The sequence below is a fragment of the Eubalaena glacialis genome, chromosome 1 (genome assembly GCF_028564815.1).
Source record: "Eubalaena glacialis isolate mEubGla1 chromosome 1, mEubGla1.1.hap2.+ XY, whole genome shotgun sequence".
Classification (NCBI taxonomy): domain Eukaryota; kingdom Metazoa; phylum Chordata; class Mammalia; order Artiodactyla; family Balaenidae; genus Eubalaena; species Eubalaena glacialis.
In genome coordinates, this window is record NC_083716.1 from 37,533,605 (window position 1) to 37,546,798 (window position 13,194).

The following is a 13,194-nucleotide window of genomic DNA, read 5'->3' on the forward strand; positions in this document are numbered from 1 at the left end:
CCCAGTAGTGGGATTGCTGGGTCACATGGTAGTTCTATTTTTAGTTTTTTAAGGAACCTCCTTACTGTTCTCCATAGTGGCTGTATCAATTTACATTCCCACCAACAGTGCAAGAGGGTTCCCTTTTCTCCACACGCTCTCCAGCATTTATTGTTTGTAGATTTTTTGATGATGGCCATTTTGACCGGTGTGAGGTGATACCTCATTGTGGTTTTGATTTGCATTTCTCTAATGATTAGTGATGTTGAGCATCCCTTCATGTGTTTATTGGCAATCTGTATATCTTCTTTGGAGAAATGTCTATTTAGGTCTTCCGCCCATTTTTGGATTAGGTTGTTTGTTGTTTTTGGATTAGGTTGTTAGGTTGTTTTTTTGATATTGAGCTGCATGAGCTGCTTGTATATTTTGGAGATTAATCCTTTGTCAGTTGCTTCGTTTGCAAATATTTTCTCCCATTCTGAGGGTTGTCTTTTTGTCTTGTTTATGGTTTCCTTTGCTGTGCAAAAGCTTTTAAGTTTCATTAGGTCCCATTTGTTTATTTTTGTTTGTATTTCCATTACCCTAGGAGGTGGGTCAAAAAAGATCTTGCTGTGATTTATGTCATAGAGTGTTCTTCCTATGTTCTCCTCTAAGAGTTTTATAGTGTCTGGCCTTACATTTAGGTCTTTAATCCATTTTGAGTTTATTTTTGTGTATGGTGTTAGGGAATGTTCTAATTTCATTCTTTTACATGTAGCTTTCCAGTTTTCCCAGCACCACTTACTGAAGAGGCTGTCTTTTCTCCATTGTCTATTCTTGCCTCCTTTGTCAAAGATAAGGGGACCGTATGTGTGTGGGTTTATCTCGGGGCTTTCTATCCTGTTCCATTGATCTATATTTCTGTTTTTGTGCTAGTACCATATTGTCTTAATTACTGTAGCTTTGTAGTATAGTCTGAAGTTAGGGAGCCTGATTCCTCCCGCTCCGTTTTTCTTTCTCAAGATGGCTTTGGCTATTCACGGTCTTTTGTGTTGCCATACAAATTGTAAAATTTCTTGTTCTAGTTCTGTGAAAAATGCCATTGGTAATTTGACAGGGATTGCATTGAACCTGTAGCTTGCTTTGGGTAGTATAGTCATTTTCACAATGTTGATTCTTCCAATCCGGGAGCATGGTATATCTCTCCATCTGTTTATGTTATCTTTGATTTCTTTCATCAGTGTTTTATATTTTCTGAGTACAGGTCTTTTGCCTCCTTAGGTAGGTTTCTTCCTAGGTATTTTATTCTTTTTGTTGCAGTGGTAAATGGGATTGTTTCCTTAATTTCTCTTTCTGATCTTTCATTGTTAGTGTATAGGAATGCAAGAGATTTCTGTGCATTAATTTTGTATCCTGCAACCTTACCAAATTCATTGATTAGTTCTAGTAGTTTTCTGGTGGCATCCTTAGGATTTTCTATGTATAGTATCATGTCATCTGCAAACAGTGACAGCTGTACTTCTTCTTTTCCAATTTGTATTCCTTTTATTTCTTTTTCTTCTCTGACTGCTGTTGCTAGGACTTCCAATACTATGTTGAATAATAGTGGTGAGAGTGGACATCCTTGTTTTGTTCCTGATCTTAGAGGAAATGCTTTCAGTTTTTCACCATTGAGAATGATGTTTGCTGTGGGTTTGTCATATATGGCTTTTATTATGTTGAGGTAGGTTCCCTCTGTGCCCACTTTCTGGAGAGTTTTTATCATAAATGGGTGTTGAATTTTGTCAAAAGCTTTTTCTGCATCCATTGAGAGGATCATACGGTTTTTTTTTATTCTTTAATTTGTTAATATGATGTATCACATTGATTGATTTGCATATATTCAAGAATCCTTGCATCCCTGGGATAAATCCCACTTGATCATGGTGTATGATCCTTTTACTGTGTTGTTGGATTCTGTTTGCTAGTATTTTGTTGAGGATTTTTGTGTCTATGTTCATCAGTGATATTGGTCTATAATTTTTTTTTGTGATATCTTTGTCTGGTTTTGGTATCAGGGTGATTGTGGCCTCGTAGAACGAGTTCGGGAGTATTCCTCCCTCCACAATTTTTTGGAAGAGTTTGAGAAGGTTGGATGTTAACGCTTCTCTAAATGTTTGATAGAATTCGCCTGCGAAGCCCTCTGGTCCTGGACTTTTGTTTGTTGGAAGATTTTTAATTACAGTTTCAATTTCATTATCTGTGATTGGTCTGTTTATATTTTCCCGTTCTTCCTGGTTCAATCTTGGAAGGCTGTACTTTTCCAAGAATTTGTCCATTTCTTCCAGGTTGTCCATTTTATTGGCATATAGTTGCTGGTAGTAGTCTCTTATGGTCTTTTGTATTTCTGCGGTGTCAGTTGTAATCTCTCCTTTTTCATTTCTAATTTTATTAATTTGAGTCCTCTCCCTTTTTTTCTTGATGAGTCTGGCTAAAGGTTTATCAATTTTGTTTATTTTCTCAAAGAAACAACTGTAATTTTATCGATCTTTGCTATTGTTTTCTTCGTTTCTATTTCATTTATCTCTGCTCTGATTTTGTGATTCCTTTCCTTCTACTAACTTTGGGTTTTCTTTGTTCTTCTTTTTCTAGTTGCTTTAGGTGTAAGGTTAGATTGTTTATTTGAGATATTTCTTGTTTCTTGAGGTGAGCTTGAATTGCTATGAACCTCCCTCTTAGAACTGCTTTTGCTGCGTCCCATAGGTTTTGGATCGTTGTGTTTTTGTTGTCATTTGTTTCTAGGTATTTTTTTATTTCTTCTTTGATTTCTTCAGTGATTTCTTGGTTATTTAGCAGTGCACTGTTTAGCCTCCATGTACTTGTGTTTTTTACTGTTTTTTCCTGTAACTGATTTCTAATCTTAAAGCGTTGTGGTCAGAAAAGATGCTTGATATGATTTCAATTTTCTTAAATTTTCTAAGGCTTGATTTGTGACCCAAGATGTGATCTATTCTAGAGAACGTACCATGTGCACTTGAGAAGAAAGTGTATTCTTCCACTTTCAGGTGGAATGTCCTAAAAATATCAATTAAGTCTATCTGGTCTATTGTGTCACTTAAAGCTTTTGTTTCCTTTTTTTTTTCTGTCTGGATGATGTGTCTGCTGGTGTAAGTGGGGTGTTAAAGTCCCCCACTATTATTGTGTTACTGTCGATTGCCTTATGTATTGAGGTGCTCCTATGTTGGGTGCATAAATATTTACAATTGTTATGTCTTCTTCTTGGATTGAACCCTTGATCATTATGTAGTGTCCTTCCTTATCTCTTGTAACAGTCTTTATTTTAAAGTCTATTTTATCTGATATGAATATTGCTACTCCAGCTTTCTTGTGATTTCCATTTGCATGGAATATCTTTTTCCATCCCCTCACTTTCAGTCTGTATGTGTCCCTAGGTCTGAAGTGGGTTTCTTGTACACAGCATTTATAAGGGTCTTGTTTTTGTATCCATTCAGCCAGTCTGTGTCTTTTGGTTGGGGCATTTAATCCATTTACATTCGAGGTGATTATCGATATGTATGTTCCTATTACCATTTTCTTAATTGATTTGGGTTTTTTTTTTGAGTCTTTTTCTTCTCCTGTGTTTCCCGCTTAGAGAAGTTCCTTCAGCATTTGCTGTAAAGCTGGTTTGGTGGTTCTGAATTCTCATAGCTTTTGCTTGTCTGTAAAGCTTTTGATTTCTCTGTCGAATCTGAATGAGATCCTTGCTGGGTAGAGTAATCTTGCTTGTAGGTTTTTCCCTTTCACCACTTTAAATATGTCCTGCCGCTCCCTTCTGGCTTGCAGAGTTTCTGCTGAAAGATCAGCTGTTAACCTTATGGGGTTCCCCTTGTATGTTATTTGTTGCTTTTCCCTTGCTGCTTTTAATGATTTTTCTTTGCATTTAATTTTTTTTTTTTTTTTTTTTTTATTTATGGCTGTGTTGGGTCTTCGTTTCTGTGCGAGGGCTTTCTCTCTAGTTGTGGCAAGCGGGGGCCACTCCTCATCGTGGTGCGCGGGCCTCTCACTATGGCGGCCTGTCCCATTGCGGAGCGCAGGCTCAGTAATTGTGGCTCACGGGCCCAGCCGCTCTGCGGCATGTGGGATCTTCCCAGACCAGGGCTCGAACCCGTGTCCCCTGCATTAGCAGGCAGATTCTCAACCACTGCGCCACCAGGGAAGCCCTGCATTTAATTTTTGATAGTTTGATTAATATGTGTCTCGGCATGTTTCTCTTTGGGTTTATCCTGTATGGGACTCTCTGCACTTCCTGGACTTGATTGACTATTTCCTTTCCCACATTAGGGAAGTTTTCAACTATAATCTCTTCAAATATTTTCTCAGACCCTTTCTTTTTCTCTTCTTCTTCTGGGACCCCTATAATTCGAATGTTGGTGTGTTTAATGTTGTCCCAGAGGTCTCTGAGACTGTCCTCAACTCTTTTCATTCTTTCTTCTTTATTCTGCTCCCGGCAGTTATTTCCACCATTTTATCTTCCAGCTCACTTATCCATTCTTCTGCCTCAGTTATTCTGCTATTGATTTCTTCTAGAGTATTTTTAATTTCAGCTATTGTGTTGTTCATCATTGTTTGTTTGCTCTTTAGTTCTTCTAATCCTTGTTAAACGTTTCTTGTATTTTCTCCACTCTGTTTCCGAGATTTTGGATCATCTTTACTATCATTACTCTGAATTCTTTTTCAGGTAGGTTGCCTATTTCGTCTTCATTTATTTGGTCTTGTAGGTTTTTACCTTGCTCTTTCATCTGTAACATATTTTTGTCATTTCTTTTTTTTTTCCTTTTTTTTGATTGGTGTGGCTGTATTCCTGTCTTACTGGTTGTTTGGCCTGAGGTGTCCACACTGGAGTTTGCAGGCAGTTGGGTAGAGCTGGGTCTTGGTGCTGAAATGAGGACCTCTGGGAGTCCTCACTCCAATTAATACTCCCTGGGGTCTGAGGTTCTCAGTTAGTCCAGCGGTTTGGACTTGGTGCTCTCACCACAGGAGCTTGGGCCTAACCTCCAGCCTGGGAACCAAGATCCCGTAAACCACGTGGTGTGCCAAAAAAAAAAAGAAAAAGATAAAAAGGAGCAGTTCAATAACAAAGAATTAAAAATAAAATAAAATTAGAAAGATAAAAAATATATTAGGAAAAACAAAAATATAATTGAAACAAATGCAACAAGGTAAAACAAAACCACCACAGAAAAAATGAAAAAAAAAGGAGGGGGAACAAGCCAAAAGGAGCAGAATAATAACAAAGTATAAAGAATAAAATAAAATTCCAAAAATAAAAGAATTATTAGAAAAAATGAAAATACAAATGAATCAACTACAAGGTAAAACAGAACCCCAATCTAAAAGAGGAAAAGAGGAAATAAAAAAAGCCTTGGCTATGGGCGGCGGAGTTTAGGCAGGGGGTGGAACTTAGGCAGGGGCGATGCTCAAGCCTGGGGCGGGGCCTCTGCTTAGGACCTGCGTGGAAGGGGAGAGGCAGCACGTCCAAACGGGGGCCTCTGGAGTGTGGAGTTCCAGAGTTTGGAGGTAAGGCCCTGAGTGAGGGTGTGTGGCTGGGGTTTAAGACCAGCATGTTGGAGGGGGTCTTAGAGGGGGTCTCCGAGTGCAGAGGCGGGGCCCTGGGTGGGGGTGTAGGGGTGGGGCTTGGGCTCTGCAGGGTAGGAGGGAGGCTCCAGGGCAGAGGATTAGGCCTGGGAGCCCAACAGGCTCCCCAGTGCCTAAGTGGACAGGGAAAGCATTGGCCGCATTCCCTTCCCTTCCTCCATGACTCCCCCGACCCAGGGTCTCCCCTGTCCCTGCTGGACCCCTAATCGTGGGCCCACCTCCCACCCCTCTACTCAGGGAAAATTTTCACAGTGGTTAATGGGTTCATGTATTGTTAAAACTTGAGACAGTTAGAAGGCGATGTTCCCAGACCCTGGTTGCTCTTGATAGCCTGAACAGAAAATAATGCCAGCTCCCCAGACTCTCCTCCCTTTGATATGAGTGACCATAGCAACTGGCTCTGTGAGTGAGCGAGGAGTGAGCAGAGTCTGTGTGGCAGATAGGCTGAGTTCAGTGTGAGGGGTGTGTTCAGAATACAAATCTGTATCCATGACAACAAAAATATACATGTATTTTTTGTTATCATATTGTAACCCACATACTGACCAAACAGGATATTTCACCATATATCCTAAAGGTAGAGACTGGGTATTGTTTCTTTTTTGTATTCCCAGTGTTTGGCACAGAGCAACCTGACCAAAGTTGTTAGATGAATAACCCATACCATAGCCATTTAATTTATTGAGTTGGTGGGGAGTTCCCTGGTGGCCTAGTGGTTGGGGTTTGGAGCTGTCATTGCCATGGCCCAGATTCGATCCCTGGTCAGGGAACTGAGATCCCATGAGCCACGTGGCATGGCCAAAATATTTTTTTTTTAAATTTTTTTAATAAATAAATAAAATTTTAAAAATAATTTATGAGTTGGTAATAATATATTTTATAGTTGGACGTTTGGGGGATTTAAGGAATGCACAGGCAAATTTAGATGAACTCCAGTTTTAATTTCATATGTGAATGTTGGGAGCTGAATTTCATATCAGATCTAAGGCAGCCTAACATAATACCTGTAAATGAGCCCAGTATCAGTCTCTGCCTCCCCCAACCAAATTCTCCCCCTCATGTTCTTGTGGAATGCATTCTGAGGTTTGTTTGACTTCATCTTGGAAATCCTGAAATAATTCCACTTAAAAAAAAAAAATTCACTCTGCAAGGTCCTGGAGTACAGTGATACACAGCACGTTGGGTCTGTTGCTAAATGCTATTTTTGTGTCATGGTTCAATTGTTTTTCTTTCATTTTTTTGTTTCCAGAATATTGACAGAGTTGTGTTTGTTGGGAATTTTCTCAGAATCAATATGGTCTCCATGAAGCTGCTAGCATATGCCATGGATTTTTGGTCCAAAGGACAGCTAAAAGCTCTGTTTTTGGAACATGAGGTACGTTGAGTTCACATGGACTTAATTGTCCTACATGGAAGTTTTTGGGTTCTCTAACATATGAGCGGGTTCCTTAGTTTGCATTTATGCAAAAGATAAGGAAGAACATTATATAAAATGGAAGCTCTATTATCCAACAATCAGGACTAGTAGATGGTTAATTTAAAAAAACAAAAAAAAGTTAAAATGGGTAATCATGGAAAAATATCTCCCTACTTTTACCATTCTATTTTAATATAAAATATATAAATGTTCATTCACTCACCAATTTCTTGATGTAGGACCAAGACCTATTTTTGAGCATGGGTTCTGCTGATCAGAGCTTTGTAATTGTCTTTTTTTTTTTCCATAATCCACAAGTATTATGCACCTTTTATGATTTCTGGTTTGTTTCTTTAAAGTAGATCAAGAAATTAAAGATACTTATGATGCAATTTGGTTGCAGAGTCATTCTAGATTTTCCCAATCTTTCATATGTAGGATCCACCTAAATAGAGGGCAGTGGTTTGTGACTACCTTTTTCAATCTTTGTTTCATTTTTTTCCATTTTTATTGAGATATAATTGGCATATAACATTGTATAAGTTTAAGGTACACAACAATGATTTGATATATGTATATACTGTAAAATGGTTATCAGTGTAAGTTGTTATCGTCCATCACCACACATTGTTAGAAAGATTTTTTTTTTCTTGTGATGAGAACTTTTAAGATCTACTCTCCTAGCAACTTTCACTTGTTAACTAGCTTTTTAATCTTTCTCAAGAATTTAACTGGATTTTCAAAGAGGTGACCATTCATCTTGTACTCTTTTTATTGGTTTAGGTGGCATATAATTACATTAGATTATTACATTAACAATAAAACTGTCATAAACAAATTTGAGGATAAACACAGGTGATTCTTGACAAGTAAACAACTCAGCTGGTGAGAACAGAAGTGCTTGGACTGCTCAGAGTAGCCTGGTGGGCTTGAGAGGCTGGTGTGCTAGACATTAGGCAGCCTGTTCACAGAAGAAGTGGAGAGCTCCGGTTAATGCAAAGAGTCCCTTATATCCAGTTTCTACACTAATACAAATCGGAGGTTTCTAAGACTGAGTGGGGAGCCCTCATCTCTTCCCACCTCTCTATCCCCCTTTAAAATCAATACTGTAGAGAGCAGCTGTTTTTCATGGGAGGTACCCAAAGCCTTGGGTATATTGCAGCAGAAAGAACATTGGGAGAATAAGTGTCATAAATTTTAATTGTAATGAATAACTACTGTGGCATTTTTCTCATCTCCAAACTGAATTATTTATTTGAAAAGTTGCTGATGCATTTATAAATTATTTAGAGGTCTCTAAGCCTATGTTTTGTTTTATTAAAGCATCTAAAACAATACGAAGTTAAATACCAAATAGTTAACTGTTTAACTATACTAAAGAAAGTTTTTGTTTTTGTCTTTTTAAGGAGGCTAAGGCATGAAGTGATATAACTTTTTTGTGGGGGGCGAGGGCAGTGGAGTCTCAGAATTTTCACTCCCCCTCCTCCAACCAGAGCAGCTCCTTTTTTATCTGCTTAGTTATCGATTTCCCTTGTAAGATTTTATTTAAAAAAATAATTAAAATGAAAAAGAAGACCACTCTTCTAGCCCATCTGGTGTTGCCATATTTAGCGATTAAAAATATAGGACATAGTTATTTTACCTGGCATTTATCTGGCAACCCTAAGTTTAGATCCTCTTGGACTAAGGCAGAAAACAAACCCTGGAAGCCGTCAGGGATTAAAAGCCATCTACAAGGGCACACAGGTAGTTAGTTGATGGTAAGATAAGGAAAAAGAGCCAGCATTTGGGGGAAACCTACTTCTCTGGATAAAAAGGCATATCCCTTTGTACAATCTTAGGCCTCTGTGAACGATGGCTTTGGTTTGTTACTAAGTATCATAACTCAGTCTCTATGGCCGATGAAAGTAGAGCAATTTTATATCTCCTTGTAGGTGTTTCTCAGAAAATTCTCTACATTCTTAGGTTCATTCTCGCTTAGGCAGGTCTTCCTGGAGGATATTATGGAGAGAGAACTTTTGGGAGGTGCTGGTGAGGTGGCTTTCCTGCCCTGCCTGGAGTCCTCACTCACTCAGTCTCATTCATTCCACTTATGTAAGTGAGCGTCTCCTAAGAGAAGTAGTCTAGCCAAGCAGTTGAGAGCACAGGCTCTCACTGACTTGGAGACCTTAGGCAATGACTCTACCTCTCCATTTCTGTTTTAGCTTTTGTAAAATGGGGTGATAATATTATTTGTCTCATAAAGTTACTGTGACGATTAAGTGAGGAAATCCATGTAAATTTCTAGCATATAGTGAGCCCTCAGGTGTGAGCTGGCAGTGGAGGCAAAGATCCTACCATGCAGCGTTCTGCCAGATGCCACCCATTTCACAGTAAGTAACTGTTGAGTCAGGCAAATACCAGAGGAGTAGAGTCTCTTGCCTTTTGGAAACCAGCTTCTCTAAACATTTCCATTTTTCAGCTTCCTTCATTTTCACAGATACATGGGCTTTTCCTTTACAGATGAGCAAAGGGAAACTTGAGCTGATTTAGATGCCTTTCCAGGATCTACTGAGGGAAGCTTAGAGCTATACCTTGTGAGACATTACAACTTTGAAGTCAGATAGATTTGCGATTGAACCCTGGCACAACTCATGTGACCTTGAAAGGGTAACTTACTTTATTACCTCCCATTTCTCATCTGTGGAATGGGAGGAATAATGTGAATTTTGCCATGACAAGGATTAAAATGAAATAATCATAATCCTAAAAATCCTAAACATTGCCAACACTGACGTAGTATACACTGTGGTGCCAGACATTTTTCTACGCACTTTACATCAGTTAATTTATTTAATGTATATAAACAGATATCCAATGCATTATTATTATTATTATTATTATTATATCATGTTTCATGCCAGAGGTCAGGTTTTAAGTTTCTTGTATCTGTAGCATTAGGGGGCAGCATTCCTCGAATTATGAAAAACAGTAGGTATTGGACTAAGGTTCGGAGATAATCGTACAGAAGTTTTCTCATTGTTGTTGCAGGGTTATTTTGGAGCTGTTGGGGCACTGCTGGAACTGTTCAAAATGACTGATGACCAGTAGAGATGGGCCACAGATGGAACAGCCTTCTGTGAGGACAGGGGTCCAAGCTCTGCGGCTGGAGACGGTGAAAGCCACTGTGGGACGGAAGCCAAGCCATTATGGCAGATGAACCTGCTGGATTTGTAAATAATTAAAATCCTTCTAGCTGATCTTTTACTCTTGGGTTTTGAGCTTATGATTCAAAATGGGGAATACAAGAGTTTTTTCTGTATACTGTATTTTTTAAAAAAATATTTGTGCAGCGTGGCCAAACCTACCAATTTTATGCATTGACTTTGAAAAATTGTATGATGTTTAAGAAGGACCTGAAATGTAAGTGCTGTTTATTTTTCTTCTGGGGTTTACTGATCAGTGTGGTAATTTTAACTTCATTTAGTAATTACTCTAGGAGATTTTACCTTGACTTATATTTTTCATGACGTTTCATGATTTGCTGTTGGTTTCAAATGAAACTACAAATCTGTCATGTTTTACTGTGAACACTATTTTGTTTGTTTGTTTACCTTTTTGGGTCTTGTTTTTTCTGTTTGAATGTCTTAGGGAAAAAGAGAGTCCTTCCCCCTGTTTCTGTCCTCAGATGACTCCCCGTCCCCCCTCCAATACTGTTCTTTAATGTAATTGTTCATATTAATCAAGGTGCTGACCAACTCAATACAAAGTTAAGCATGAGATCTAAAGCTCTCAAAAGTGCCCTTGAAGAGAAAACTCTGAAAAAGTGTTCATGAATTTAGTGAGTCTGGCAAAAGTTGAAAATTATATGCAATTTTGTCATATCCCTTATGAACATATAGTGTTGCGTTAGATTTATTTTATGTTAGGTTATGTTAAATTGAAATGTTCTCTGATGAAGTGTCCTCATCCATGCACAGTGTATGAATGGCAACAAATCCTTGTGCAAGATGTTGGGATTTACAGGGGAAAGTCTCCCGGTAGATTAACTGTTCACGTTGGGATGTTTAGGAGAAGTCATGGGTTGAGATGTCATGTGGTAATATCTGTGTTTTGTACATGTATGTAGCTAGGAGCTTTGTAACAAGGCATCTTAAATAATAATAAAGTTGTTTTTTATTTGAAATATTTTAAACTGTATTTCAATCCCACTTTCTAAAATTAAAAAAAAAAATTATGATACTGATCTATATATTTTTTTTCTGTTTGAAAGATATCATTGGGACTGATGGGTAACTTTCAAATGAGAGTCTTGTACAAATACTGAAACACATGAGATCTAATGATTTAGAACTAATTAATCTTTTGAATTGAGCATATTGCTGAAAGGGATTTTTGAAGGGCAGTACAATTGCTCCATGATGAAACTTTCCTTCTCTGCCTTCTGGGCACTATCTTTAATTTCCATGTCTTCAAGTCTTGAAGAAGTTGATGTTAATGGAAGTATTCACTTGTCTGGTTAAAATAAAGCCTGTTTCTGTTGTGATTTTTTTTTAGTGTATATGTTATTTTCATTCCTTAATCTTTATGTCCATCTTATCTGCTTTTGTATCATAAAATGAATATGTGTTGTACTTTTGCTACTCTACATTTCATAATTTGAAGCTTTCATATAAGCATGGTAAGGTCCAAAACACTGTGTCTTCAGTTGAAGCTGTAGCCCTATGCAGAGATTTTTTTTTTTAATGTAGCTTTATTGTTCTTATATAACTAACTCCTTATTCCCAAAAGATCACTACTATATTTTGTAATTCTGAAAGAGTTCCAAAATTTGGTCATCACAATTATATTTGATCAACTTCCGCCTAGCTTAAAAAAATTCAAGCAATTAAGATGCTCTTGAAAAAGGTAAGTGTGAAAATCCACATATCCTCTGTGATAGTACCTTTTTTAGATTGTTCTCTTCTGCCATTCCTACTCTCATCTGTTAGGGAATAGCACCCCTTGGATCATGGTTCTGCAAAAAATAAAATCAGGGCAAGTTAGTGTGACTACATAATTTTTTAATTATCTGGAATTACTTGATCTCTCATTACAAATGTTTAAAACATTGGTTTAGCTGAGGAGATAAATTACTCCATTATACAAATATCAGTTAAATGTTGGTTACTTATAGCCAGCATTTTTTTTTTTTTTTTTTTAATGAGGGACTTGTAGCCTGAGGAATTTTTTTACATTCACTTGAATTATAGAAACTTTCCTTTGGCTCAAGATCATGAAGAAACTTGGCAAGACTAAAGAATTTTTATCTTGAACTCCATGAAGTCAGGGTGACCAGGTGGTCTAGAACGTGACTTTTGGTTCTGAGACAGCTGCAGTTTTGATCCAGCTCAGCTATTGGCAAGCTTTGTGGACAACTTGCTAACCCTCTCTCTAAACCCTAATTTTCTCACTCATAAAATGGGGCAAATAGTAGTTTTTACCTATGTGTTTAAAAAGCTTAGTACAAGGGCTAACACATAGTAAAAGCTTCATTAATGCTAGCTATGCTGGAAACAAAAAATAGATGCTTTTAAATTAATGCATTAAATCAGTGATTTCTGAACTGGAATGTGGGGAATCCATTTTAGCATAAAGCATCACACAGATCTGCATATGCTAGTACACGTCTACAGCCCCATATCCACACTTCCAAAATCCCAAACTCTTAACATCTCTCTTGACAGAAAAATTCACAACAGAAAAAGTTGATTTGAGCATTATTTATCATTCTTTGGAGGGCTCTTCACATGTTTTGTTGTAAAGCTATTAATGTGTTTGATTACAGGGTCTGCCCCAGACCCTACCAGAGGTGTTAATTAAGTAGGGAACAAGTCTGAATCTTGAAACAGAAGTGGTCTCAAGAGTTTCAGACAAAGGGCTCGTGGAAAGATTTACTTGTATTCTTCAGCTTATGTATTCTTCCATATTCCATATTTACATGGATTCAGAGTCCCTTTGTTGGGAACCATTGTTACAGGTAATTTATACTTGACATCATTCAGTCATACAAGGAATATTAAGAAGTTATTTTGTGCCAGGAAGGAGCACTGAGTAAACTAGGAGGAATAGGATTCAACCCCTGCTGTCCAGTGCTGGGAAGACAGAAGTCTTAAACCAACACATATAATTAAGTGTCACAGGTGTCATTCATTCATTCATTCACA

The 13,194-nt window shown here is 37.8% G+C and overlaps 1 protein-coding gene and 1 long non-coding RNA gene across 9 annotated transcripts in view; one reads left to right on the forward strand and one right to left on the reverse strand.

Annotated features, from left to right (window-relative positions):
• The window catches only part of PANK1 (pantothenate kinase 1), a 112,044-nt gene extending 100,532 nt beyond the window's left edge, over nt 1-11,512 (forward strand). For all 7 annotated transcript variants that reach the window (XM_061173296.1, XM_061173371.1, XM_061173222.1 and 4 more), the window contains 2 exons: nt 6,842-6,967; nt 10,040-11,512. In XM_061173296.1, coding sequence (XP_061029279.1) covers nt 6,842-6,967; nt 10,040-10,099 — 186 coding nt within the window. In that variant the 3' untranslated portion in view covers nt 10,100-11,512. The remainder of the gene's footprint in view (nt 1-6,841; nt 6,968-10,039) is intronic.
• The window catches only part of LOC133078737 (uncharacterized), a 40,398-nt gene continuing 35,041 nt past the window's right edge, over nt 7,838-13,194 (reverse strand). The window contains exons 3-4 of one of the 2 annotated variants that reach the window (XR_009697926.1): nt 11,934-12,005; nt 7,838-7,970 (exon numbers count right to left, since the gene is read on the reverse strand). This is a non-coding gene — a long non-coding RNA (uncharacterized LOC133078737). Of the gene's footprint in view, nt 7,971-9,904; nt 10,211-11,933; nt 12,006-13,194 lie in introns of those variants that run through there. The other variant, XR_009697942.1, reaches the window with a different exon arrangement.